The sequence below is a fragment of the Oncorhynchus kisutch genome, linkage group LG9, assembly GCF_002021735.2.
Source record: "Oncorhynchus kisutch isolate 150728-3 linkage group LG9, Okis_V2, whole genome shotgun sequence".
Taxonomy (NCBI): domain Eukaryota; kingdom Metazoa; phylum Chordata; class Actinopteri; order Salmoniformes; family Salmonidae; genus Oncorhynchus; species Oncorhynchus kisutch.
The window spans coordinates 9879217-9905729 of NC_034182.2; the positions used below are offsets into that span (position 1 = coordinate 9879217).

At 46.6% G+C, this 26513-nt stretch overlaps 1 protein-coding gene across 1 annotated transcript in view; it reads right to left on the reverse strand.

The window, feature by feature from the left end:
- LOC109896298 (protein O-mannosyl-transferase TMTC1) overlaps positions 1-26513 on the reverse strand; it is a 100178-nt gene that overhangs the window by 32302 nt on the left and 41363 nt on the right. Inside the window, exons 5-8 of the mRNA XM_031831833.1 lie at positions 21159-21240; positions 20790-20893; positions 12022-12211; positions 2423-2544 (exon numbers count right to left, since the gene is read on the reverse strand). Of these exons, the coding sequence (XP_031687693.1) occupies positions 2423-2544; positions 12022-12211; positions 20790-20893; positions 21159-21240 (498 nt within the window). The remainder of the gene's footprint in view (positions 1-2422; positions 2545-12021; positions 12212-20789; positions 20894-21158; positions 21241-26513) is intronic.

The following is a 26513-nucleotide window of genomic DNA, read 5'->3' on the forward strand; positions in this document are numbered from 1 at the left end:
CTAATGAGCTGCGGGGATAATTACACTCCTGGATACAGGTTTTTTTCGTAGCTAAACGTGATGAACAAAACAGAGCGATTTGTCCTAAACAAATAATATTTTTGGAAAAACTGAACATTTGCTATCTAACTGAGAGTCTCCTCATTGAAAACATCTGAAGTTCTTCAAAGGTAAATGATTTTATTTGAATGATTTTCTGTTTTTTGTGAAAATGTTGCCTGCTGATGCTAACGCTAAATGCTACACTAGCTATCAATACTGTTACACAAATGCTTGTTTTGCTATGGTTGAGAAGCATATTTTGAAAATCTGAGATGACAGTGTTGTTAACAAAAGGCTAAGCTTGAGAGCTAGCATATTAATTTAATTTAATTAGCGATTTTCATGAATAGTTAACGTTGCGTTATGGTAATGAGCTTGAGGCTGTATTCACGATCCCGGATCCGGGATGGCTCGACGCAAGAAGTTAAGTGAGTGGAGAGAGATGAAGTGAGCCCCCCCCCCCACACACACACAGCTTCCTTCAGGCTATACACTCTAAACTCAACCATCAGGAGTGAATGTGTGTGTCTGTGTGCGCGCGGGCATGCATGTGTGTTTAAAGGGAAGAGGCCCCCAAGGGCCCATCTGAGCCTGATCAGGGCTCCAGGCCCCTACAGCCATGATAATCCTACACACACGTACATACACACACCGGGACCGGATTAGCAGAAAGAGATGGGGGAAGGCCGTGAGACAGGAAAATAGAAAGTCGAAAGAGAGAGAGAAGAAGAGAGACAGAGCATTGACAGACAAAACAGAATTTGCTTTTCTTATAAGATATCAGCATCAGGAAAAATAAATAGAAAACTATTATCTGGAAAGCCCTTGAAAGCACTGAAGGACGAAGGAGCCCTTAGAGTGACGCAAGGCAGCGGGAGAGAACAGACAGATGGAGAGAGCAGAAAGTAAAGGAGAGAGGGAGGAGAGAGAGTAAAGGAGAGAGGGAGGAGAGAGAGTAAAGGAGAGAGAGTAAAGGAGAGAGGGAGGAGAGAGAGTAAAGGAAAGAGGGAGGAGAGAAAGTAAAGGAGAGAGGGAGGAGAGAGAGTAAAGGAGAGAGGGAGGAGAGAGAGTAAAGGAGAGAGGGAGGAGAGAGAGTAAAGGAGAGAGGGAGGAGAGAGAGTAAAGGAGAGAGGGAGGAGAGAGAGTAAAGGAGAGAGGGTGGAGAGAGTAAAGGAGAGAGGGAGGAGAGAGAGTAAAGGAGAGAGGGAGGAGAGAGAGTAAATGAAAGAGGGAGGAGAGAGAGTAAATGAAAGAGGGAGGAGAGAGAGTAAAGGAAAGAGGGAGGAGAGAGAGTAAAGGAAAGAGGGAGGAGAGAGAGTAAAGGAGAGAGGGAGGAGAGAGAGTAACGGAGAGAGGGAGGAGAGAGAGTAAAGGAGAGAGGGAGGAGAGAGTAAAGGAGAGAGGGAGGATAGAGAGTAAAGGAGAGAGGGAGGATAGAGAGTAAAGGAGAGAGGGAGGATAGAGAGTAAAGGAGAGAGGGAGGATAGAGAGTAAATGAAAGAGGGAGGAGAGAGAGTAAATGAAAGAGGGAGGAGAGAGAGTAAAGGAAAGAGGGAGGAGAGAGTAAAGGAGACAGGGAGGAGAGAGAGTAAAGGAGAGAGGGAGGAGAGAGTAAAGGAGAGAGGGAGGATAGAGAGTAAAGGAGAGAGGGAGGATAGAGAGTAAAGGAGAGAGGGAGGAGAGAGAGTAAAGGAGAGAGGGAGGAGAGAGAGTAAAGGAGAGAGGGAGGAGAGAGAGTAAAGGAGAGAGGGAGGAGAGAGAGAGCACTTCATAGGAATCCACTACAAGGACGTACCAGAGAGGCCCTTGACTGAAGTGTGAAGCACAGCAGAACATAACCATGTGTGTGTTGTGTGCGTGTGTGCGCATGCGTGCATGTGTGACGCGCTCTCCATTTGTTCAATCACTCACTCGTACACACTCTTGTAAACTCCCGCACAGATAAACACACTAGGGCTGTCCCCAACAAAAAAATATATTGGTCGACCAAGAGTCGTCTGTTCTTGGTTGAATTTTTTTTTTAAGTGTCTTGTTAAATAAATCAACTACAGTAGATGTAGGATAAAAATGAAGACACACAAATTCCTAAAAAAAGAAGGAGCCAGAGATCAATATAGCCTAAACAGAAGGGGAAAAAACCTGGTCCTCCTGCTGCTCACTGTTTCTGGCCTTTGCAAAAAATCGACCAGTTGTCTAAATGGGGTCAGCCCTAAAGCACACACAAATGCAGTAAGGGTAACCAAGCTAGTCTACACACTACTGCACACAGGAGAATTACACCAGCTATCTAATTAAAAAACATCCTAACCCAGAGAGGTTTAGAGGTGGGGAAACACACACATTACCTACAATAACACACACACACACACACACAACCCACCTGGGCATGTAGAGGACCCTCTCTGCCACCACGAAGCCCACCCTGAAGAAGAGGTTACTGGCAGGGATGAAGGGAAAGACCAGGAACAACACCCCCAGCAACACCTCCCTATTCTCCAACCTCTACAGAAGGGGGGGGGGGGGGGGGGGGGGGGGGGTTGAGAGGGAGAGAAAGTGTGAGAGGTTAGCACATCCATAGGAAAAACAGAGCCTAAAATTCCCACATTTAATCGTTTCGCCTGTTGCCTTCATGTTGTATGCAGTAGCACGCATACTGTCCAGTGTTTGAATACATGATGTGCATGTAAGCTGGCCCACTTCAAACAGCAGTGAAATAGATCAATGGCATATTCGTTATACATGTCACACTTAGTTACTGAGCATATCTGACTGATGCTCGGAAATATCGAAGCCCGACGCCGATTGAGTAGATCATTAAAAACAGTTCATTCATTTGAAATCTACGCTGCGTCGAACCGATTCATTTTTAATAAGAGTGAAAAGGCCCCCTCTGTATTTTTCCATTCTGAACATAGCCGGCGTAGTTGTTAGAACAAACAGAAGCTAATTGGTCTAATGACTGTGCCCTCAGTAATGGCGTTGATTCCCTCGTTAAATTACAGTTACAAAGCCGCGGCGTCTTAATTAAGCCGCCGGTCCAATCCACGCCCCATTCTCTTGTCAACCACCTAATCACACCGCGGGACGTACAGCATGCGGACATAGATAGGATCACACACTAGTCGACTACAGACACACACGCATGGAAGCACACAGACTGGGGGCTAGATATTATGCCATAGATAGGATCACACAGTAATTAACACATGCACATACACTCTCCCCCATTCAACCGTGCTGCTCTAAGCAGTGTGATCCCCTACACTAGGCAGTGGAGTGGACCAGTGAATGGATGGGGGAGGTTGGGTTGCTGATAGTCTCTCTCCATGTGTCATTGGTTCCCTGTATGTCATTCCAACACAGCCCCGTCAGGGGACTCTCGCTCTCTTGCACACACAAAATCTCTCTCTCACTCTCACTCCTCTTCCTCCTCCTCCTCTTCTTCTTCCTATTCTCCCTGTACATCTGAACTCTGCTGTAGACGAGAGCAATGTCTCAACTGCTTCTCCGTTACCATGGAGACGGCAGCAGGCGCCTGTACAACGTCTGTCACAATACAGCTGCTTTAACCTTGCACACCTTTCTCCCTCCATCCTCCTCCTCCTCTCTATCCTCTGTTCATCTCCTCTCTCTTTCTTTCGCCCTGTCAATCTCTCCATCTCTTTCCCACTCATCTCCTCAGTCCTCTACTCTAACTCTTTCCTTTCCATTCTAAATGTCCTCTAGTTTCCCCCGTCAGTCTACTCCTCTCTTTTCACTCTACTCTTCTCTTCTCCTCCTCTCCTCTTTTCTTCCCTCTCCACCATCCCTCCTTTCCTCTCTCCTCATCTCCCAACCGCTGGTGTAGAGGAATATTCTGTGCTTACAGCCCAGTGCTCCAGATTACTATACTGGGTGGTCAGCAGCAAGGCATCCCTCCCAGATCAGACCCCTCTAGTTCTGGACTCACAACCGTTAGTCCATCCCAGTAGACCCCTTCAGAACTGGCTGACTGACATATGTCCCAGTCCACACACACACACACACACACACACTCACCAGCCCTGCCAGGCCAACAGATGGCTAGGCAGTACACACACACACACACAGACACACACAGACACACATGCACGTGAGTACATGTGCACGCACACACGATGCAATCGCTATCACACTACTCTATCCCATCTGGACAAGAGGAATACCTAAGTAAGAATGCCGTTCATGGACTACAGCTCAGCATTTAACACCATAGTACACTCTCCTGTACTCCGTTCACCCACGACTGTGGGGCCATGCATGCCTCCAACTCAATCATCAAGTTTGCAGACGACACTACAGTGGTAGGCTTGATTAGCAACAACGACGAGACGGCCTCCAGGGAGGAGTTATTTTCCTGACACCACACTCTATCACTCAATGTCAGCAAAACAAAAGAGATGATCGTGGACTTCAGGAAACAGCAGAGGGAGCCCCCCCCCCCCCCAATCCACATTGAAGGGACAGCAGGAGTCTGAGAAAAATGTGTCTCGTCTCCCCGAAAACCCTCACTAGCTTTTACAGGTGCACAATTGAGAGCATCCTGTCGGGCTGTATCACCGCCTGGTACAGCAACTGCACCGCCCACAACCGCAGGGCTCTCCAGAGGGTGGTGCGGTCTGTACAACGCATCACCGGGGGCAAACTACCTGCCCTCCTACACCACCCAATGTCACCGGAAGGCCAAAAAGATCATCAAGGACAACAATCACCCGAGCCACTCTGTTCACCCCACTATCATCCAGAAGACAAGGTCAGTACAGGTGCATCAAAGCTGGGACAGAGAGATTGAAAAACAGCTTCTATGTCAAGGCCATCAGATTGTTAAACAGCCATTACTAGCACAGAGAGGCGGCTGCCTATCTACAGACTTCATATCATTGGCCACTTTAATACATGGAACACTAGTCACTTTAAGAATGACACTTTAATCATGTTTACATATCTCACAATCCTCATCTCATATGTATATACTGTATCCTACACTATGTATGCTATACTATTGCATCTTAGCCACTCTGTCACTGCTCATCCATATGTGATGAACTTCTGGAGAGAGTTTGCTGCACTGAAAGTAAAGGGGCTGAATACTTTTGCACGCCCAATTTTTCAGTTTTTGATTTGATAAAAAAGTTTGAAATATCCAATAAATGTCGTTCCACTTCATGATTGTGTCCCACTTGTTGTTGATTCTTCACAAAAAATACAGTTTTATATCTTTATGTTTGAAGCCTGAAATGTGGCAAAAGGTCGCAAAGTTCAAGGGGGACGAATACTTTTGCAAGGCACTGTACCTTTGACTATTGGATGTTCTTATAGGCACTTTAGTATTGCCAGTGTAACAGTATAGCTTCTGTCCCTCTCCTCGCCCCTACCTGGGCTTGAACCAGGAACACATTGACAACAGCCACCCTCGGAGCATAATTACCAATCGCTCCACAAAAGCCGCAGAGCAAGGGGAACAACTACTCCAAGTCTCAGAGTGAGTGACGTTTGAAACGCAATTAGCGCGCACCCCACTAACTAGCTAGCCATTTCACATCGGTTACACCAGCCTAATCTTGGGAGTTGATAGGCTTAAAGTCATAAACAGCGCAATGCTTAAAGCATTGCGAAGAGCTGCTGGCAAACGCATGAAAGTGCTGTATGAATGAATGCTTACGAGCCTGCTGCTGCCTACCACCGCTCAGTCAGACCCTTCTCCCCTACACCCGGTGCCGACAGAGATGGCCGCTTCGCATTCCTAGGAAACTATGCAGTATTTTGTTGTATTTTGTTTTTTTACGTGTTATTTCTTACATTGGTACCCCAGGTAATCTTAGGTTTCATTACATACAGCCGGGAGGAACGACTGAATATAAGAGCAACATCAACTCACCATCATTACGACCAGGAATATGACTTTCCCGAAGCGGCTTCTGTGTTTTGCCCACCACAATGGATCGGATCCCAGCCGGCGAACCTAAACAACGTCGCTGTAATAGGGGCAAACGAAGCCTTCTGGTCAGGCTCCGGAGACGGGCACATCGCGCACCACTCCCTAGCATACCATTCGCCAATGTCCAGTCTCTTGACAACATGGTAGATGAAATCCAAGCAACGGTAGCATTCCAGACAGACATCAGAGACTAACGTTCTTTGCTTCACGGAAACATTGCTCACTCGAGAGACGCAATCGGAGTCGGTGCAGCCAGCTGGTTTCTTCACGCATCGCGCCGACAGAAACGTATGCCTTATGACTTATGACTAATGAGATGTGGTGTGATCATAACAACATACAGGAACTCAAGTCCTTCTGTTCACCTTCACATTCCTCACAATCAAATGTCGACTGCATTATCTACCAAGGGAATTCTCTTAGATTATAAACACAGCCGTATATATTCCCCCCCAAGCAGACACATCGATGGCCCTGAACAAACTTTATTTGACTCTATGTAAACTGGAAACCACATATCTTGAGGCTGCATTCATTGTAGCTGGGGATTTTAACAAGGCAAATCTGAAAACAAGATTCCCTAAATTCTATCAGCATATCGATTGTGCAACCAGGGCTGGTATAACCCTGGATCCTTGTTATTCTAACTTCCGCGACGCATATAAAGCCCTCCCCCGCCCTGCTTTAGGAAAAGCTGACCACGACTCCATTTTGTAGCTTCCAACCTACAGACAGAAACTAAAAAAAGAAGCTCCCGTGCTCAGGTCTGTTCAACACTGGTCCGACCAATCTGATTCCACACTTCAAGACTGCTTCGATCACGTGGATTGGGATATGTTCCGCATTGCTTCCAACAACAACATTGACGAATACGCTGATTCGGTGAGCGAGTTCATTAGAAAGTGCATCCGCAATGTCGTACCCACAGCAACGATTAAAACATTCCCAAACCAGAAACCGTGGATTGATGGCAGCATTCACGCGAAACTGAAAGCGCGAACCACTGCCTTTAACCAGGGCAAGGTGACCGGAAACATGACCGAATACAAACAGTGTAGCTACTCCCTCCGCAAGGCAATCAAACAAGAAAAGCGTCAGTATAGACAAAGTAGAGTTGCAATTCAACGGCTCAGACACAAGAGGTATGTGGCAGGGTCTACAGTCAATCACGGATTACAAAAAGCAAACCAGCCCTGTCGCGGACCAGGATGTCTTGCTCCCAGACAGACTAAATAACTTCTTTGCTCACTTTGAGGACAATACAGTGCCACTGACACGGCCCGCTACCAAAACCTGCGGACTCTTCTTCACTGCAGCCGAGTAAAACATTTAAACGTGTTAACCCTCGCAAGGCTGCAGGCCCAGACGGCATCCCCAGCCGCGTCCTAAGAGCATGCGCAGACCAGCTGGCTGGTGTGTTTACGGACATATTCAATCAATCCTTATCCCAGTCTGTTGTTCCCACATGCTTCAAGAGGGCCACCATTGTTCCTGTTCCCAAGAAAGCTAAGGTAACTGAGCTAAACGACTACCACCCCGTAGCATTCACCTCCGTCATCATGAAGTGCTTTGAGAGACTAGTCAAGGACCATATCTCCTCCATCCTACCTGACACCCTAGACCCACTCCAATTTGATTTACCGCCCCAATAGGTCCAGAGACGACGCAATCGCAACCACACTGCCCTAACCCATCTGGACAAGAGGAATACCTATGTGAGAATGCTGTTCAACGACTACAGCTCAGCATTTAACATCATAGTACCCTCCAAACTCGTCATCAAGCTTGAGACCCTGGGTCTCGACCCCGCCCTGTGCACCTGGGTACTGGACTTCCTGATGGGCCGCCAACAACATCTCCACCCCGCTGATCCTCAACACTGGGGCCCCACAAGTGTGCGTTCTGAGCCCTCTCCTATACTCCCTGTTCACCCACGACTGCGTGGCCATGCACGCCTCGAACTCAATCATCAAGTTTGCGGACGACACTACAGTGGTAGGCTTGATTACCAACAACGACGAGACGGCCTACAGGGAGGAGGTGAGGGCCCTCGGAGTGTGGTGTCAGGAAGATAACCTCACACTCAACGTCAACAAAACAAAGGAGATGATCGTGCACTTCAGGAAACAGCAGAGGGAGCACCCCCCTATCCACATCGATGGGACAGTAGTGGAGAGGGTAGTAAGTTAAGTTCCTCGGCATACACATCAAGGACAAACTGAATCGGTCCACCCACACAGACAGCATTGTGAAGAAGGCGCAGCAGTGGCTCTTCAACCTCAGGAGGCTGAAGAACTTCGGCTTGTCAACAAAAGCACTCACAATCTTCTACAGATGCACAATCGAGAGCATCCTGTCGGGCTATATCACCGCCTGGTACGGTAACTGCTCTGCCCACAACCATAAGGCTCTCCATAGGGTAGTAAGGTCTGCACAACACATCACCGGGGGCACACTACCTGCCCTCCAGGACACCTACACCACCCGATGTCACAGGAATGCCATAAAGATCATCAAGGACAACACCCACCCGAGCCACTGCCTGTTCACCCCGCTATCATCCAGAAGGCGAGGTCAGTACAGGTGCATCAAAGCAGGGACCGAGAGACTGAAAAACAGCTTCTATCTCAAGGCCATCAGACTGTTAAACAGCCACCACTAACATTGAGTGGCTGCTGCCAACATACTGACTCAACTCCAGCCACTTTAATAATGGAAATTGATTTTAATAATGTATCACTAGCAACTTTAAACAATGCCACTTAATATAATGTTTACATACCCTACATTACTCATCTCATATGTATATGTATATACTGTACTCTATCATCTACTGCATCTTGCCATCTTTATGTAATACATGTATCACTAGCCACTTTAAACTATGCCACTTTTGTGTTTACATACCCTACATTACTCATCTCATATGTATATACTGTACTCAATACCATCTACTGCATCTTGCCTATGCCGTTCTGTACCATCACTCATTCGTATATGTACATATTCTTTATCCTTTTACACTTGTGTGTGTATAAGGTAGTAGTTGTAGAATTGTTAGGTTAGAAGCACAAGCATTTCGCAACATTCGCATTAACATCTGCTAACCATGTGTATGTGACAAATACAATTTGATTTGATTTCTATCAAATCATAGACTTAATTATAACATAATAACACACAGAAATACAAGCCTTAGGTCATTAATATGGTCAAATCCGGAAACTATAATTTAGAAAATAAAACGTTTATTCTTTCAGTGAAATACGGAACCGTTCCGTATTTTATCTAACGGGTGGCATCAATAAGTCTAAATATTCCTGTTACATTGCACAACCTTCAATCTTATGTCATAATCACGTAAAATTCTGGCAAATTAGTTAGCAACGAGCCAGGCGGCCCAAACTGCTGCATATACCCTGACTCTGCGTGCAATGAACGCAAGAGAAGTGACACAATTTCCCTAGTTTAATATTACCTGCTAACATGAATTTCCTTTAACTAAATATGCAGGTTTAAAAATATATACTTCTGTGTATTGATTTTAAGAAAGTCATTGATGTTTATGGTTAGGTACATTCGTGCAAATGCGCTTTTGTTAAATCATCCCCCGTTTGGCGAAGTTGGCTGTCATTGTTCGGAAGAAATAGTCTTCACACAGTTCTCAACAAGCCAGGCGGCCCAAACTGCTGCATATACCCTGACTCTGTTGCACAGAACGCAAGAGAAGTGACACAATTTCCCTTGTTAAAAGTAATTCATGTTAGCAGGCAATATTAACTAAATATGCAGGTTTAAAAACATATACTTGTGTATTGAATTTAAGAAAGGCTTTTTTTCGCGAATGCGCTTGTTAAATCACCCGTTTGGCGAAGTAGGCTGTGATTCAATGATAAATTAACAGTTACCGCATCGATTATATGCAATGCAGGACAAGCTAGATAAACTAGTTATATCATCCACTATGTGTAGTTAACTAGTGATTGTGTTAAGATTGATTGTTTTTTATAAGATACGTGTATTGCTAGCTAGCACCTTACCTTGGCTCCTTGATGCACTCGCATAACAGGTAGTCAAGCCTGCCAGGCAGTCTCCTCGTGGAGTGCAATGTAATCGGCCATGATCGGTGTCCAAAAATGCAGATCACCGATTGTTATGAAAACTTGAAATCGGCCCTAATTAAATCGGCCATTCCGATTAATCGGTTGACCTCTAATGCAAACAATGCAAAAGAGAGAGAGAGAGAAAAACAGAAGATTGAAATAGGGAGGAAAAAGATAAAGAAATCTCTGTCTGTCTGTCTGTCTGTCTCTGTCTCTGTCTCTCTCTCTCTCAAGCAGTGATAACTTGTCTTAACAACCAATGACACTAACCAGCCTAATGAGTTTACCCCTGTCTGATTAGTGCACAGCAGAATACCACTGCTGTATTGTAGAGTATGAGTCAGCTTCTCCTACAGTAATCCTGTACCCACCCAGCAGGGGCTGGCCAATTAAATGTTCATCTTATTTCCTCACTCTTCCCTGCTAATGGAAAAGTTTTCATGCTCCCTCTTCTTCCGCTTCCTCTCTTTTACTCTCCCTCTCATTCGTACTGCGCCTCTCCATTTGTCTTTCCTCATCTTGCTCTGGCATGCACATACACACACACATCTGACTCCTTTTCAATACACTTCCTGTTCCCATCACTCACACATGATCACAGAACTCTTTTTGCGTGGGCAATCTAGTCAGTTTGGGGATTCGAACCAGCGACCTTTCAGTTACTGGCCCGACGCTCTTAAATGCTAAGGCTACCTGCCGCCTTGTTTCACTTCATTCTCTACAAGAAGATCAGCATAGAGAAAAGTTACCTACCAAACTACAGGAAGAGAACAAGAGCTTTCACAATTCTTTCAGCTTTAAACAATTACACTGATACAAACTACAGGGTAAAGGGTAAAGAGATCAATATCACAAATGCCATTCGGTGTTGACAGCTGACAGTAGCAGCCGAGACATCTCTCACTCTGTCTGAGTGGGATGGGGACCAAAGGTCTATTCAATAACGATGAATGATGCTTTTGACAAGCAGGCTTGATTGAATAAGGCTTGTAGAATGAGTTCCTCTCGGGGGAGAAAGAGAGGAGGGAGAGAGCGAGCGAGAGGAGAGAGAGAGAGAGAGAGAGGGAGGGTGGATGCACTAAGAGGAGGGTGTCATGTGAGAGCATACCCAATACCCACCTGGCATAGACACACATAGGACACACACTTTTCACACATAATAAGTCTCCTTCTCTAAACACTGCCTGTCACCACGGCAACGCAGAGAAAGTGTGTACTGTATGTTCATGGTGTGGGTTGCGCAAATAACGTGTGAGAGTTTGAGCAACTCCTCAAACAGAGTGTGGTCTGATTATAAGGTGAGGATTTTGATAGCATAGTGTCTATGTTTAGAAACCTGTGAGTATCAGTGTGTAAAAGCAGGCCTAGTTCAGAAACCCCTAGCTTCTAATGTAGACGTCCAAGTACTAGACAGATATAATCAATACACTGTGTACAACACATTCTGAACATTATACTCTTTCCACATAGACTGACTGGGTGAATCCAGGTTAAAGCTACGATCCCTTATTGATGTAACTTGTTAAATGCGCTTCAAATCAGAGTAGATGAAGGGGAGGAGAGGTTAAAGAAGGGTTTTTAAGCCTTGAGACAACTGAGACATGGATTGTGTATGTTTGCCATTCAGAGGGTGAATGGGCAAGACAAAACATTTGAATGGGGTATAGTAGTAGGTGCCAGGCACACCGGTTTGTGTCAAGAACTGCAACGCTGCTGGGTTTTTCACGCTCAACAGTTTCCCGTGTATATCAAGAATGGTCCACCAACCAAAGGACATCCAGCCAACTTGACACAACTGTGGGAAGCATTGGAGTCAACATGGGCCAGCATCCCTGTGGAACACTTCCGACACCTTGTAGAGTCCACGCCGCGACGAATTGAGGCTGTTCTGAGGGCACCTAATCTCCATGTCCATCTCACCTGTAGCGACATGACACAGTGTAGACAGAGGGCGACCATGACCACTCCCAGCAGCAGGGCGGCGACGTTGCGCATGTCCCACAGTGACTCCACCAGGGGTATACTGCCCACCTGCCAGTCATAACACAGCACCGCGGGAGACAGCAGCAGCCACGCGTTGAACGCCAACAGGTAGCAGTAGGTCAGGAACCTAGAGGGAGAAGACAAGAGAACAGGAAAGAACAGAGACAAATAGACAGAGAAAGAGAGGGTTCAAATGTTAACTATTGGTCACATTACATGTACAGGAAGTTGAATTGCACTGTATTCAATGACACGCTATGGTTGTTGACTGCAAACAGCCATTAAAGAACATCTTGTTCCTGTTCTGTTGGTCATCATGTCCTCCGTGAGTTTAGATATGGGGTTGTGTCCCAAATGGAACTCTATTCCCTCTGGTGCACTACTGTTGACCAGAGCTCTACGGGCCCTGGTCAAAAAGTAGTGCACTACAAAGGCCATATGGTGCCATTTGGGACTTAGAGGTCCGAGCGGCTGTGCTATTGATTCTGTCGCACTGGGGGAGCTACCTGAGACCATTACATGGCCACGGACAGAAAGAGAGAGAGGAGGTTTGCTTGACTGAGCAGGACACAGAGAAGAGAGGGAGAGAGGAGATGGGAGGAGTGGGGGAGTAGGGGAAAGTGAAAGGACTGGTAGCTGAGAGAGGAGAATGAGTAATGAAAGAAAACAGAGAGAGGGGAGCGGGAAGCGATAGAGAACACACACAGACACTCACACTGTTAAATCACTAAATGAGTCTCCATTACAGTCAATGGCTGTCCCTTATCATTTAGAACAGATAAGCTGGCTCCTCTATGGAAATGGAAAGGCTTTAGCTCCAGTCTGAGTGGGTGGTCGTTCCTCTACTCAAAGACTAACTGGAACAACAAACACAGGGCTGTAAGGAACGGTTCTGTATGAACTGCTCTGTAGCTGAAGCTATGATTGGAGATGAGTTAGTGAGTTCGGTATTTGGGATGGTGAACTGTAAAACAAAACTTTTCAAATGATATAGTTGATGTGACTTGAAGTGAAGTGAAACTTTGATTTGACAAAACTGCAAATGGTTAAGGGAATATCTTTTGTACTTCATTGCATTGATAAAAATGAATCCTAACACCCACACAAACGTATGCTCTCTCTCTCACACACACACACACACACACAGACAGATCCCCCTCTACCCACAACCCCCTCTCTCCCGACTAAGCATAACATGCACAGCATTTCCTAACAGAGGAGAATGAGGGAAGGGAAAAGGGAGAGAGGAAAGTGATGCATGGATGAGAAAAGAAGAGATAGAGAAAGAAAATTAGAGAGTGGGAGAAAGAGAGAGAGAGAAATCAAGAAACAGAAAGAGAGAGAGAGAGAAACAGCCATCGAAAGAGAGAGACATCGAGACAGAGAAGGGAAAGAGGAAAGTGATGCATGTTTGGAAAAATAAGAGAAAGAAAAGGAAAGAGAGAGAAAATGAGAGAGGGTGAGGGAGTGAAAGTGAGTAATCAAGAAACAGAGAGAGAAAATGAGAGTGGGTGAGGGATTGAAAGAGAGTAATCAAGAAAGAGAGAGAGAAAATGAGAGAGGGTGAGGGAGTGAAAGAGAGTAATCAAGAAAGAGAGAGAAAATGAGAGAGGGGGTGAGGGAGTGAAAGAGAGTAATCAAGAAAGAGAGAAAATGAGAAAGGGTGAGGGAGTGAAAGAGTGTAATCAAGAAAGAGAGAGAAAATGAGAGAGGGGGTGAGGGAGTGAAAGAGAGTAATCAAGAAAGAGAGAGAAAATGAGAGAGGGAGTGATGGAGGGAAAGAGAGTAATCAAGAAAGAAAGAGAAAATGGGAGAGGGGGTGAGGGAGTAAAAGAGAGTAATCAAGAAAGAGAGAGAAAATGAGAGAGGGAGTGAGGGAGTGAAAGAGAGTAATCAAGAAAGAGAGAGAAAATGAGAGAGGGGGTGAGGGAGTGAAAGAGAGTAATCAAGAAAGAGAGAGAAAATGAGAGAGGGGGTGAGGGAGTGAAAGAGAGTAATCAAGAAAGAGAGAGAAAATGAGAGAGGGAGTGAGGGAGTGAAAGAGAGTAATCAAGAAAGAGAGAGAAAATGAGAGAGGGGGTGAGGGAGTAAAAGAGAGTAATCAAGAAAGAAAGAGAAATGAGAGAGGGGGTGAGGGAGTGAAAGAGAGTAATCAAGAAACAGAGAGAGAAAATGAGAGAGGGTGAGGGAGTGAAAGAGAGTAATCAAGAAAGAGAGAGAGAAAATGAGAGAGGGTGAGGGAGTGAAAGAGAGTAATCAAGAAACAGAGAGAAAATGAGAGAGGGAGTGATGGAGGGAAAGAGAGTAATCAAGAAACAGAGAGAGAAAATGAGAGAGGGTGAGGGAGTGAAAGAGAGTAATCAAGAAACAGAGAGAGAAAATGAGAGAGGGTGAGGGAGTGAAAGAGAGTAATCAAGAAAGAGAGAGAAAATGAGAGAGGGAGTGAGGGAGTGAAAGAGAGTAATCAAGAAAGAGAGAGAAAATGAGAGAGGGGGTGAGGGAGTGAAAGAGAGTAATCAAGAAAGAAAGAGAAATGAGAGAGGGGGTGAGGGAGTGAAAGAGAGTAATCAAGAAACAGAGAGAGAAAATGAGAGAGGGTGAGGGAGTGAAAGAGAGTAATCAAGAAAGAGAGAGAGAAAATGAGAGAGGGTGAGGGAGTGAAAGAGAGTAATCAAGAAACAGAGAGAGAAAATGAGAGTGGGTGAGGGAGTGAAAGAGAGTAATCAAGAAAGAGAGAAAATGAGAAAGGGTGAGGGAGTGAAAGAGTGTAATCAAGAAAGAGAGAGAAAATGGGAGAGGGGGTGAGGGAGTAAAAGAGAGTAATCAAGAAAGAGAGAGAAAATGAGAGAGGGAGTGATGGAGGGAAAGAGAGTAATCAAGAAACAGAGAGAGAAAATGAGAGAGGTTGAGGGAGTGAAAGAGAGTAATCAAGAAAGAGAGAGAAAATGAGTGAGGGAGTGAAAGAGAGTAATCAAGAAAGAGAGAGAAAATGAGAGAGGGGGTGAGGGAGTGAAAGATAGTAATCAAGAAAGAAAGAGAAATGAGAGAGGGGGTGAGGGAGTGAAAGAGAGTAATCAAGAAAGAGATGGAGTGAAAATGAGAGAGAGAGTGAAAGAGGGAGCGTAATCAAGAAAGAGAGAAGAGGGAGTGAAAATGAGAGAGAGAGAGAGAGAGAGAGAGAGAGAGAGTGAAAGAGGGAGCGTAATCAAGAAAGAGAGGGAAAGTGAGAGAAACAGCCATCGAAAGAGAGAGACATCGAGACAGAGAAAGAATAATGGAGAAAATGAATAGCAGTTGCTGACAGGGGGTTTGAGGACTGTAGCCGTGTCTCCTCGGTCTCCTGTGTGCCAGAATGTTCTCCCTGATCAAGAGTCCTGAATTCAGGTGTCAAACCAACCAGCTTAACAGCCTTAAAGGCTCACACAGTCATGATGTGAGGAGAGCACTCCACACCACTCAGCGCAGAGGACACAGTATGAACTGCTCTGTAGCTGAAGCTATGATTGGAGATGAGTTAGTGAGTTCGGTGTTGGTGAACTGTAAGACAAAACTTTTCAAATGGACACATAGTCGATGTGGTTTGAAGTGAAATGAACCTTTGATTAGACAACACTGCAAACGGGAAAAGGCATATTGGTGTGCTTCAGTGCACTGAAGAAAATGAATCCTAACACCCACACAAATGCTCACGGGCAGAAACACACACACACACACACACACACACACACACACACACACACACACACACACACACACACACACACACACACACACACACACACACACACACACACACACACACACACACACACACACACACACACACACACACACACACACACACACACACAGTAGGGTGATGTTAGAAGTAATTTGCATGTGTGTGTTTCTGCATCCAAAATGGCACCCAGCCCTATCTCTGGTCAGAGAACATGAGAACACTGTGACACCCTATCAGCATCCTCCTCCCACTCAGAAGAGCAGCAGCTTCAGAGATATGCATAGATTACACATTGATTCTCTCTCTGCAGCAAAAACAAGCTTTCCCATAGAATAGATAGGGAAAGTCAATTCTCCATTGATTTGGACAGGCGGGTTCAGATCGCCTGTTGATTTGAGAGGGGACGCATATTGAATATGAACTGCTGGTATATCATCGATTTATGGAGGAACATCTAATGCCGGAGGAAGCCATTAAGTGATCTATTGACAGATTCACCTAACCTCGTGCTATAGCAGATTGAGAGGAAATCCCTGCTGTATAGGAGGCTAGATATGTGCAATGGCTGTACAGAATATCAACCTCATCCTTCTGTTTTTGCCACCCAGTCAGGCTGGCTATTGGAGAGAAAGACATACAGATAGACATGCACAAGCATGAACACACACACACACACGGCGACTGACAGAACCAGAGAGTTCAACATGGAGGAGTATGCTCACCAACTGCCATGATCAGACTGGAACGGGACATAGATTCAATTCCCCCCCCCCCCCCCACTGCCCACAACCCGCCACTCCCCCCACTAAACACAACATGCACAGCATTTCCTAACAGAGAGGAGGAGACAGGGCAGGGAGAAGTGAGGGAGGGGAAAAGGGAGAGAGGAAAGTGATGCATGTTTGGGAAAAAAAAGAGAAAGAAAATGGGAGAGGGAGAAAGAGAGTACTCAAGAGACAGAAGAAAGAGTGAGAGAAATTGAGGGAGTGAAAGAGAGAGAAAGTAATCAAGAAAGAGAGAGGAAATGAGAGAGGCAGTGAGAGAGTGAAAGAGAGTAATCAAGAAAGAGAGAAGAGGGAGTGAAAATGAGAGAGAGAGAGAGAGAGAGAGAGTGAAAGAGGGAGCGTAATCAAGAAAGAGACGGAAAGTGAGAGAAACAGCCATCGAAAGAGAGAGACATCGAGACAGAAAGAATAATGGAGAAAATGAATAGCAGTTTCTGACAGGTAGGTGATGGGAGGTTTGAGGACTGTAGCTGTGTCTCCTTGGTCTCCTGTGTTCCAGAATGTTCTCCCTGATCAAGAGTCCTGAATTCAGGTGTCAAACCAACCAGCTTAACAGCCTTAAAGGCTCACATAGTCATGATGTGAGGAGAGCACTCCACACCACTCAGCGCAGAGGACACTGACACACCAGAAAGACAAATACCCTTGAAATACACTCTCTCACACACACACACACACACGGGCAAACACACAGGTAAATAAATACATGCACGCACATGTGCAAAAAGGCAATCACAGACAATGGCACTTGATGTTTAATGGATTAGAATGTGAGTTGCAGTATGACACTCAAGATTCTCAAAAAGCTTTCAGCATTAAATTTGATGTACACACTCAACTAGGCAATTACACACACACACACATACACACACAACTAGGCAATTACACACACACACACATACACACACAAATAGGCAATAACACACAAACACACCTGACCTTTATGAGAGAGGAATAGAAAACGCTAAATCAACAGAAAAGCCACTGGTCTGCAACATGGTCAGTTGAAGATTAAAACTCCAAAGCATGCACACACACACACACACACACACACACACACACACACACACACACACACACACACACACACACACACACACACACAGCCATTAACCAGGCTGTGACTGTTGCACATAATTTGATAGTTAAAACTCAAAAACCAAACCTATTATGAATCATTAGTTCTAAAAGAGACATGAGGGATGCCATAATGAAGTTTGGAAGGGGCTGAGTGCAGGGAAAACGGTCACACGTGGCAGTATTGATAAGGGGAGGAACCGTTTAAGGCCCATATCTCTTAGCTCCCTGCCTAGCAATAAGGATGGAATGTGTAGCGATGAGGAGGAGACTCCGCCCAAGGTGGGGTATGTGTACACTACCACGGGTGAGGAGGAGACTCTGCCCAAGGTGGGGTATGTGTATACTACCACGGGTGAGGAGGAGACTCCGCCCAAGGTGGGGTATGTGTATACTACCACGGGTGAGGAGGAGACTCCGCCCAAGGTGGGGTATGTATACACTACCACGGGTGAGGAGACTCCGCCCAAGGTGGGTTATGTATACACTACCACAGGTGAGGAGGAGACTCCGCCCAAGGTGGGGTATGTATACACTACCACGGGTGAGGAGGAGACTCCGCCCAAGGTGGGGTATGTGTATACTACCACGGGTGAGGAGACTCCGCCCAAGGTGGGGTATGTATACACTACCACGGGTGAGGAGACTCCGCCCAAGGTGGGGTATGTATACACTACCACGGGTGAGGAAACTCCGCCCAAGGTGGGGTATGTATACACTACCACGGGTGAGGAGACTCCGCCCAAGGTGGGGTATGTATATACTACCACGGGTGAGGAGGAGACTCCGCCCAAGGTGGGGTATGTATACACTACCACGGGTGAGGAGGAGACTCCGCCCAAGGTGGGGTATGTGTATACTACCACGGGTGAGGAGGAGACTCCGCCCAAGGTGGGGTATGTATACACTACCACGGGTGAGGAGACTCCGCCCAAGGTGGGTTATGTATACACTACCACAGGTGAGGAGGAGACTCCGCCCAAGGTGGGGTATGTATACACTACCACGGGTGAGGAGGAGACTCCGCCCAAGGTGGGGTATGTGTATACTACCACGGGTGAGGAGACTCCGCCCAAGGTGGGGTATGTATACACTACCACGGGTGAGGAGACTCCGCCCAAGGTGGGGTATGTATACACTACCACGGGTGAGGAAACTCCGCCCAAGGTGGGGTATGTATACACTACCACGGGTGAGGAGACTCCGCCCAAGGTGGGGTATGTATATACTACCACGGGTGAGGAGGAGACTCCGCCCAAGGTGGGGTATGTATACACTACCACGGGTGAGGAGGAGACTCCGCCCAAGGTGGGGTATGTGTATACTACCACGGGTGAGGAGACTCCGCCCAAGGTGGGGTATGTATACACTACCACGGGTGAGGAGGAGACTCTGCCCAAGGTGGGGTATGTATACACTACCACGGGTGAGGAGACTCCGCCCAAGGTGGGGTATGTGTACACTACCACGGGTGAGGAGACTCCGCCCAAGGTGGGGTATGTATACACTACCACGGGTGAGGAGACTCCGCCCAAGGTGGGGTATGTGTACACTACCACGGGTGAGGAGACTCCGCCCAAGGTGGGGTATGTGTACACTACCACGGGTGAGGAGACTCCGCCCAAGGTGGGGTATGTATACACTACCACGGGTGAGGAGGAGACTCCGCCCAAGGTGGGGTATGTATACACTACCACGGGTGAGGAGACTCCGCCCAAGGTGGGGTATGTATACACTACCACGGGTGAGGAGGAGACTCCGCCCAAGGTGGGGTATGTATACACTACCACGGGTGAGGAGGAGACTCCGCCCAAGGTGGGGTATGTATACACTACCACGGGTGAGGAGACTCCGCCCAAGGTGGGGTATATGTATACTACCACGGGTGAAACCATGTCTTTGTCTAATGCAGCTGTATGTAAACTTGGTTTAAAGCTTGCATAGTGTCTGTTGAGTTTGTACTCTGAAAACTAGGACCTAACAAATTCATATAGAAAACAGCTACTTCTCCAGTCACCCGCGGTTGGTAAATCAGTCATATGAAGCTATGACCGCAGTCCGCTTGTTTATTCAAATGAATCACTTAAGCACCTACACACGCACGCACGCACTCACACACACAAACACACAGCTACTTCTCCAGTCCCCCGCAGTTGATAAATATGTCATATCAAGCTGTGACCGCAGTCCGCATGTTTATTCAAATAAATCACTCAAGCACCTACACACACAGACAGACATACCTACACAACCTCACACACACACACACACACAGGGTAGATTAATGACAGAAGGGAGGGCGCTGTGATGAATTATAAATGGAATGGCAGAGAAACGCTGACATGATGGATAATCACTACTGCATCACCACAGATGGAGTGGGAATGAATAAACACAGACCACACACACACACCAAGGACGATACACACTCTTCACACACACACACACACACACACACACACACACACACACACACACACACACACACACACACAAACACACATCCATAACTGACTGATTGGCAGAATCAAAAGGACACACACACTCTTCAAGGTTAGTCTCAATCCTCAGTATTCACTACGAGACGCATCTCTTCATTAAAACATTATGGAGCACACTGACTGATGGATAGATAGACAGCAAATAGATAGCTGGCTGGATGGAAATGTTTAACACTAAAACGGACACTCTCCTTTCTCAATGACAAGAGCATCCTCGATACAGTGCCAGGGAGAAAGGAGGGAAGGTGGAAAGAAGGATTGGATGTAGGGTATGAAGAGATTTAGGAAGTACATTTCCCAGGTGGCCTTGCAAGAGCTGATTGACAGATGATCTGTTGCCAGAGGCCAGCTACAGTGTCTGCTACTGCAGATAGGGACCAGAACGCTACTGCTCACACACTCTGAGGTCTACAACCATGGGGTAAGCCCTGAAGCCTGGGGAGTGGTAGGAGGCTAACCCAGGGAGGGAGGCTGTTGTTTGGGTCTATTTGTGGTTCTATGTATATTCATAGCCTTTTATACAACTTTTAACATAGTGGTTACATGTAGCAGGAAATACGGTACCTTAGCATTTTAGCATTGAAATTGATTTAACATGTCTGTGATAGGGCTAGGAATAACCTGGTGAGCAGGTGAGGAGAGAAGGAGGCTGGGTTGTCCTGCTCCGAGAAGAGAGGCATGGAGCCGCCCATCAGCCAGAGCCTGAAGGACATGATGACCGCCACCTACAGGAGGGAGGAGTGAACAGCAGGACATTACCATTCAACTAGACCTCCATGTACAAATATCAACATAACAGTGAAATGTACCAAAAACTAACATCAAACCGGTGCTTTAACATACACATTCAATGTATATAATGTTAACTGTACCGAACATAACATCAAACATGTGCTTTAACCTACACATTCAACATGATTACTATCCCAAACAGATGTGTACTGAGATATAGACATAGTCTTAGTTGTAATGGTTGTGGTCGATTCTCACATAGAGAGAGACGGCACAGGCTCGTTTGAGGAAGGGGACGGAGATTCTGAGAAGATCCTTGATCTTGGAGCCGGAGAGGTGCCTGGAACGCAACAACACAGAGAGACGAAAGGTCAGAGAACAGACCTATAATGTTTGAGTCCGAGGACAGACACGTACAGTTGAATCCTCCCCCAGGGTTAATGGCATGTTTGGTCTCATCGGTTTCCTTGTTCACCCTTCCACATGTACACTCACTAATGGCATTGAGACTCCATAATGGGGGATAGAGGAGGATGAGAGGAGAGGAAAGGAAAGGAGAAGGGTGGTGGAGAACGGAGAGGGGAAGAGTATGAAGTGTCTTATATAACAGAGGTGCACAGACAGAGACCTGGGGAGAGAAAGAAGAGGAGAAATCGGCAGAGACAGATAAAAGAAAGACGGAAGGGGGAATATCTGTCAGAGCATGTCAATGAAGTGAGAGAGAGAGAGAGAACTCTGGTGTCTATCTAATGCTGCAGAGACATTAGAAAGAGAGAAGGAGAGTTTAAAAGAACAAGACAATTGCAAACGAGTGTCATTATCTTGTCACGATGTGTTTGTAAGCCTGTGCAATGCTGTGAAATGCATTCTAAAAATCCCACAGTCACTGAGGCAGCAACACAGAAAGAGAGAGAGAGAGAGAGAGACAGACAAAGAGACAGAGAGAGAGAGAGAGAGAGAGAGAGAGACAGAGAGACAGAGAGAGAGAGAGACAGAGAGAGAGACAGAGAGAGAGAGAGAGAGCGAGAGAGAGACAGACAGAGAGACAGACAGAGAGAGAGCGAGAGAGACAGACAGACAGAGAGCGAGAGAGAGAGAGAGAGAGAGAGAGAGCGAGAGAAGGGAAAGCAGGGAGAGAAAGGGGCGAGAGATTCCGAGAGTTGACGACGCTCACACAGACAGAATTCCGAGCACGGAATGTAAAGAGACACGTCGACCTTGGGAAACATTACGGATTTGAGCTCTGCTGAAAAGACAGATTTCGCGCTGTGTAGAGGAATGAGATGTAACAGACAAACTACAAACACAGAGACAGGTATGGTTGCGTTCTCAGACTTGGGCCTCTCCCTCTCCCCAAAGGCCTCATGGGTAAGAAGACATCACCACGCATCCAAACAACAGGATGTTCATTTGTCATGACAACTGTGACCGTGGTTTCAGGAAGGGATGAATGACGAGGTGGAGGGAGGGGGTAGTTTGGGGGTGGAGGGGAGAGACATTGAGATGTGGTTGATTGTTCAAGAGTAGAGTTGGCGCCACCTCCTCACACTGCTTAGTGATGCAGTGTGTGTGTGTGTGTGTGTGTATTGTCTGTCTTAGACATTATACACCAGGGATCAGTTACACACCATGGAAACATAGACAGACAACAGACACACGTCTCTATATGAAGCACACACACACACGGGCTTGCAGGAAAAACCCTCCAAAACCCCAAGGAATGAATAACATAAATAACCATCACTGTGTAACTACTCTCTGCTGGGTGAATAACAGTTCATTTACAACAGGCTATGCTCCAGGCGGCAGGAGCGTTGGGCCAGTAACCGAGAGGTCGAAACCCCGAGCTGCCCTTGAACAAGGCAGTTAACCCCCAACAACTGCTCCCTGGTCGCCGATGACCTGGATTACGGCAGCCCCCCCGCACCTCTCTGATTCAGAGGGGTTGGGTTAAATGTGGAAGACTCATTTCAGTTGAATGCATTCGGTTATACAACTGACTAGGTTTCCCCCTTTCCCTTCCAGTCATTTCTGTAACTCTCCTGCTCGGTAGTGGTATTTCTATCTTCTCCTCCCATGCCATTAAGTCTGTCATCCTCACGTGCCACTGTTATTTATGCCCCACTCCCCTCCCCTCCTATCAGCTCAGTGGGGAAAAAGGGCCTGGGGTAAAAGTGTTCTGTATAGGAGCTCTGGACCAATGGCAGCGCATCTCTACCTTCATACTGACCTTCAAACCAACCACACTGTGTTTAAGGTACAGAGGGAAGAATTATATTCTGTCACACACACATATACACACAGGTCTGAGTACTGCTCTCCACACATATACACACAGGTCTGAGTTCTGCTCTCCACACATATACACACAGGTCTGAGTTCTGCTCTCCACACATATACACACAGGTCTGAGTTCTGCTCTCCACACATATACACACAGGTCTGAGTACTGCTCTCCACACATATACACACAGGTCTGAGTTCTGCTCTCCACACATACACACACAGGTCTGAGTTCTGCTCTCCACACATATACACACAGGTCTGAGTTCTGCTCTCCACACATATACACACAGGTCTGAGTTCTGCTCTCCACACATATACACACAGGTCTGAGTTCTGCTCTCCACACATATACACACAGGTCTGAGTTCTGCTCTCCACACATATACACACAGGTCTGAGTTCTGCTCTCCACACATATACACACAGGTCTGAGTTCTGCTCTCCACACATATACACACAGGTCTGAGTTCTGCTCTCCACACATATACACACAGGTCTGAGTTCTGCTCTCCACACATATCAAACAGGTCTGAGTTCTGCTCTCCACACATATACACACAGGTCTGAGTTCTGCTTCCCACACATATACACACAGGTCTGAGTTCTGCTCTCCACACATATCAAACAGGAATGAGTTATGCCTCTCTGCATGTGGGTGGACGTGTTTAACTATGCTTGTGGAGACCAGAAAGGTGTGTGTGTACCTTTTCCTGTTCATCCCCAGTAGATGCGATGATACTCTGACACTTAACACGGTCTCATGTTACAATGGATTACGTTCTACATAGGGCTATCTTAGATGACAGCCCTGCACGAGGGAGGTGTGTGTGTGTGTGTGTGTGTGTGTGTGTGTGTGTGTGTGTGTGTGTGTGTGTGTGTGTGTGTGTGTGTAAGAGAGTACAAGGATGCAGGATTAATGGTTGATGAAGTGTCTGTTGGCTTGGTTGGCACACTCTCCTTTTCAGGGGCGACTGGACAAAGCAGTCTCCAGGGTCTGCCCTGTCTGACTTCTGTTCCTGTGGTGTGATGGGTGATGTAATGTGAAGGGCTACTCACACAGCTACAGTGGAGTAGAGGCCAATACAGGCAGGCCTTTGTCGCATCATGCAACGTGTGTGTGTGTGTGTGTGTGTGTGTGTGTGTGTGTGTGTGTGTGTGTGTGTGTGTGTGTGTGTGTGTGTTAATCTCTTGGTAGCCCTTCCCTGTGTCTGCTGCCTAATGTCTGCCCCGCCCCTTCTACCTGCCCCATCCCATTCCTTCACTACAGAGAGGGGTTCCTGCCCCCCTCTTCCTCCCCCATAGAGGCCCCTCCACTGCCTACAGAAACACAATCATCTCCCAGGCTATTCTCCTCAAGTGGGGAATAAATAAATAATCCCAGAACACAAACACAATAGAACAGGAGTCCAGTGAAACTGTCATCTGATTGGACCCTGCTGCAGGAAAGGACGCAGTGCTGTAGTAGCTTCTGTAATACATCTGAACACACCATCCCCCTGTGTCTGTTCAGCAGAGATGCAAACACACACACACACACACACACACACAGATGACAAGCGTGCACACACACACACACACAGATGACAAGCATGCACACACACACACACACACATGGATGACAGGCACACACACACAGATGCATATACGCAGAAGCTTTTACACACATGATTATTTAACACACACAGAAAAAGGGCACGGTCTCTGGTCCGGAGACACTGGCTGACACAGACTAGGTGCTGTTTGTACAGCAGTCATGCTCCATCTCTGTCCCTGGTCCGGAGACACTGGCAGACACAGACTAGGTGCTGTTTGTACAGCAGTCATGCTCCATCTCTGTCTCTGGTCCGGAGACACTGGCAGACACAGACTAGGTGCTGTTTGTACAGCAGTCATGCTCCATCTCTGTCTCTGGTCCGGAGACACTGGCAGACACAGACTAGGTGCTGTTTGTACAGCAGTCATGCTACATCTCTGTCCCTGGTCCGGAGACACTGGCAGACACAGACTAGGTGCTGTTTGTAGAGCAGTCATGCTACATCTCTGTCCCTGCTGCTTCTCTGTGTTGAATAAGTGATGTGTTCCTTGCTTTATAATCGTACGACGCGGAGTTCAAACAGGAGGGGAGATCAGAGACTGGGTGCTACGGCAACCACCCCGCGGGGCGGAAGTACCGTATGGTGAGAATACGTTTCGGTGGAGACCGGAAAGACAACGTCATGCAGTGTTAGGTCTTGTATTAATGGTGTGAGGTAAGGCATGGTCAAACCAGTGTTTGGTAACCTGACAGTCAACCAGATTCCTCAGTGTATCTTAATAGTGTACCTCAAAACACTTAGTCAAGGAGTAGAAGGAAAAGACAGATGGATAGGGAGTACACAAACACACACTATGAAATAGCTTTGGAGTGAAACACACAATAACCACACACACACACACTAACCACACACACACACTAACCACACACACACACACACAATAAAACACACACACTATAAAACACACTACAAAATAGCTTTGGAGTGAAACACACATTAACCACACACACACACACACACACTAACCACACACACACACAATAAAACACACACACTATAAAACACACTACAAAATAGCTTTGGAGTGAAGGAGGAACATAACGTGATCGAGCAGAGAAGGGGTGTGTGAAACCTATACACACAGACGCAATCTCACACACCCAAGAGACCACTTTTATCCTTCAAGAAAGGGATAAACTACAGCAAAGCAGTGTGGTTTGGATGCTGAATCATTGAGCAGTGACAGAGCAGACTATCCTGGAGGGAAGAGGAGAGGAGGAGAGGGGGATTGGGAGAAGTGGGGACAGTAATACGAGAGCTCTTAAATCCATGATGACTGTTTCCTTTGTTCAAATCCTGCAGGAGATGTCCTGACAAACAATCTCCTCTGTTGCCGTTGCTTTAAAAACACACTCCCCCCCCCCCGCCTTGTTCATTATGTCATAATCAAGATTAGGTTGCAGAGCTTTGAGAGCAGTGAAGCACAGAAATACATGTAACTGCAGCAGTACCCCAAACAACACTCATCCCCCTGCTAGATAGGGTCAAAGTCTGAATGATATAATCCCCAAGATAAAGATTAGGATTGGGCATCCTTACAGAAATACAAAATTGTTTTACTGTGTGTGTGTGTGTGTGTGTGTGTGTGTGTGTGTGTGTGACATGAGGTCTGCCATAGGCTTGACTGCCAATGCTGACCAGTCATTTATCATACACACACACACACACACACACACACACACACACACACACACACACACACACACACACACACTTCTTGCTTACCTATCAA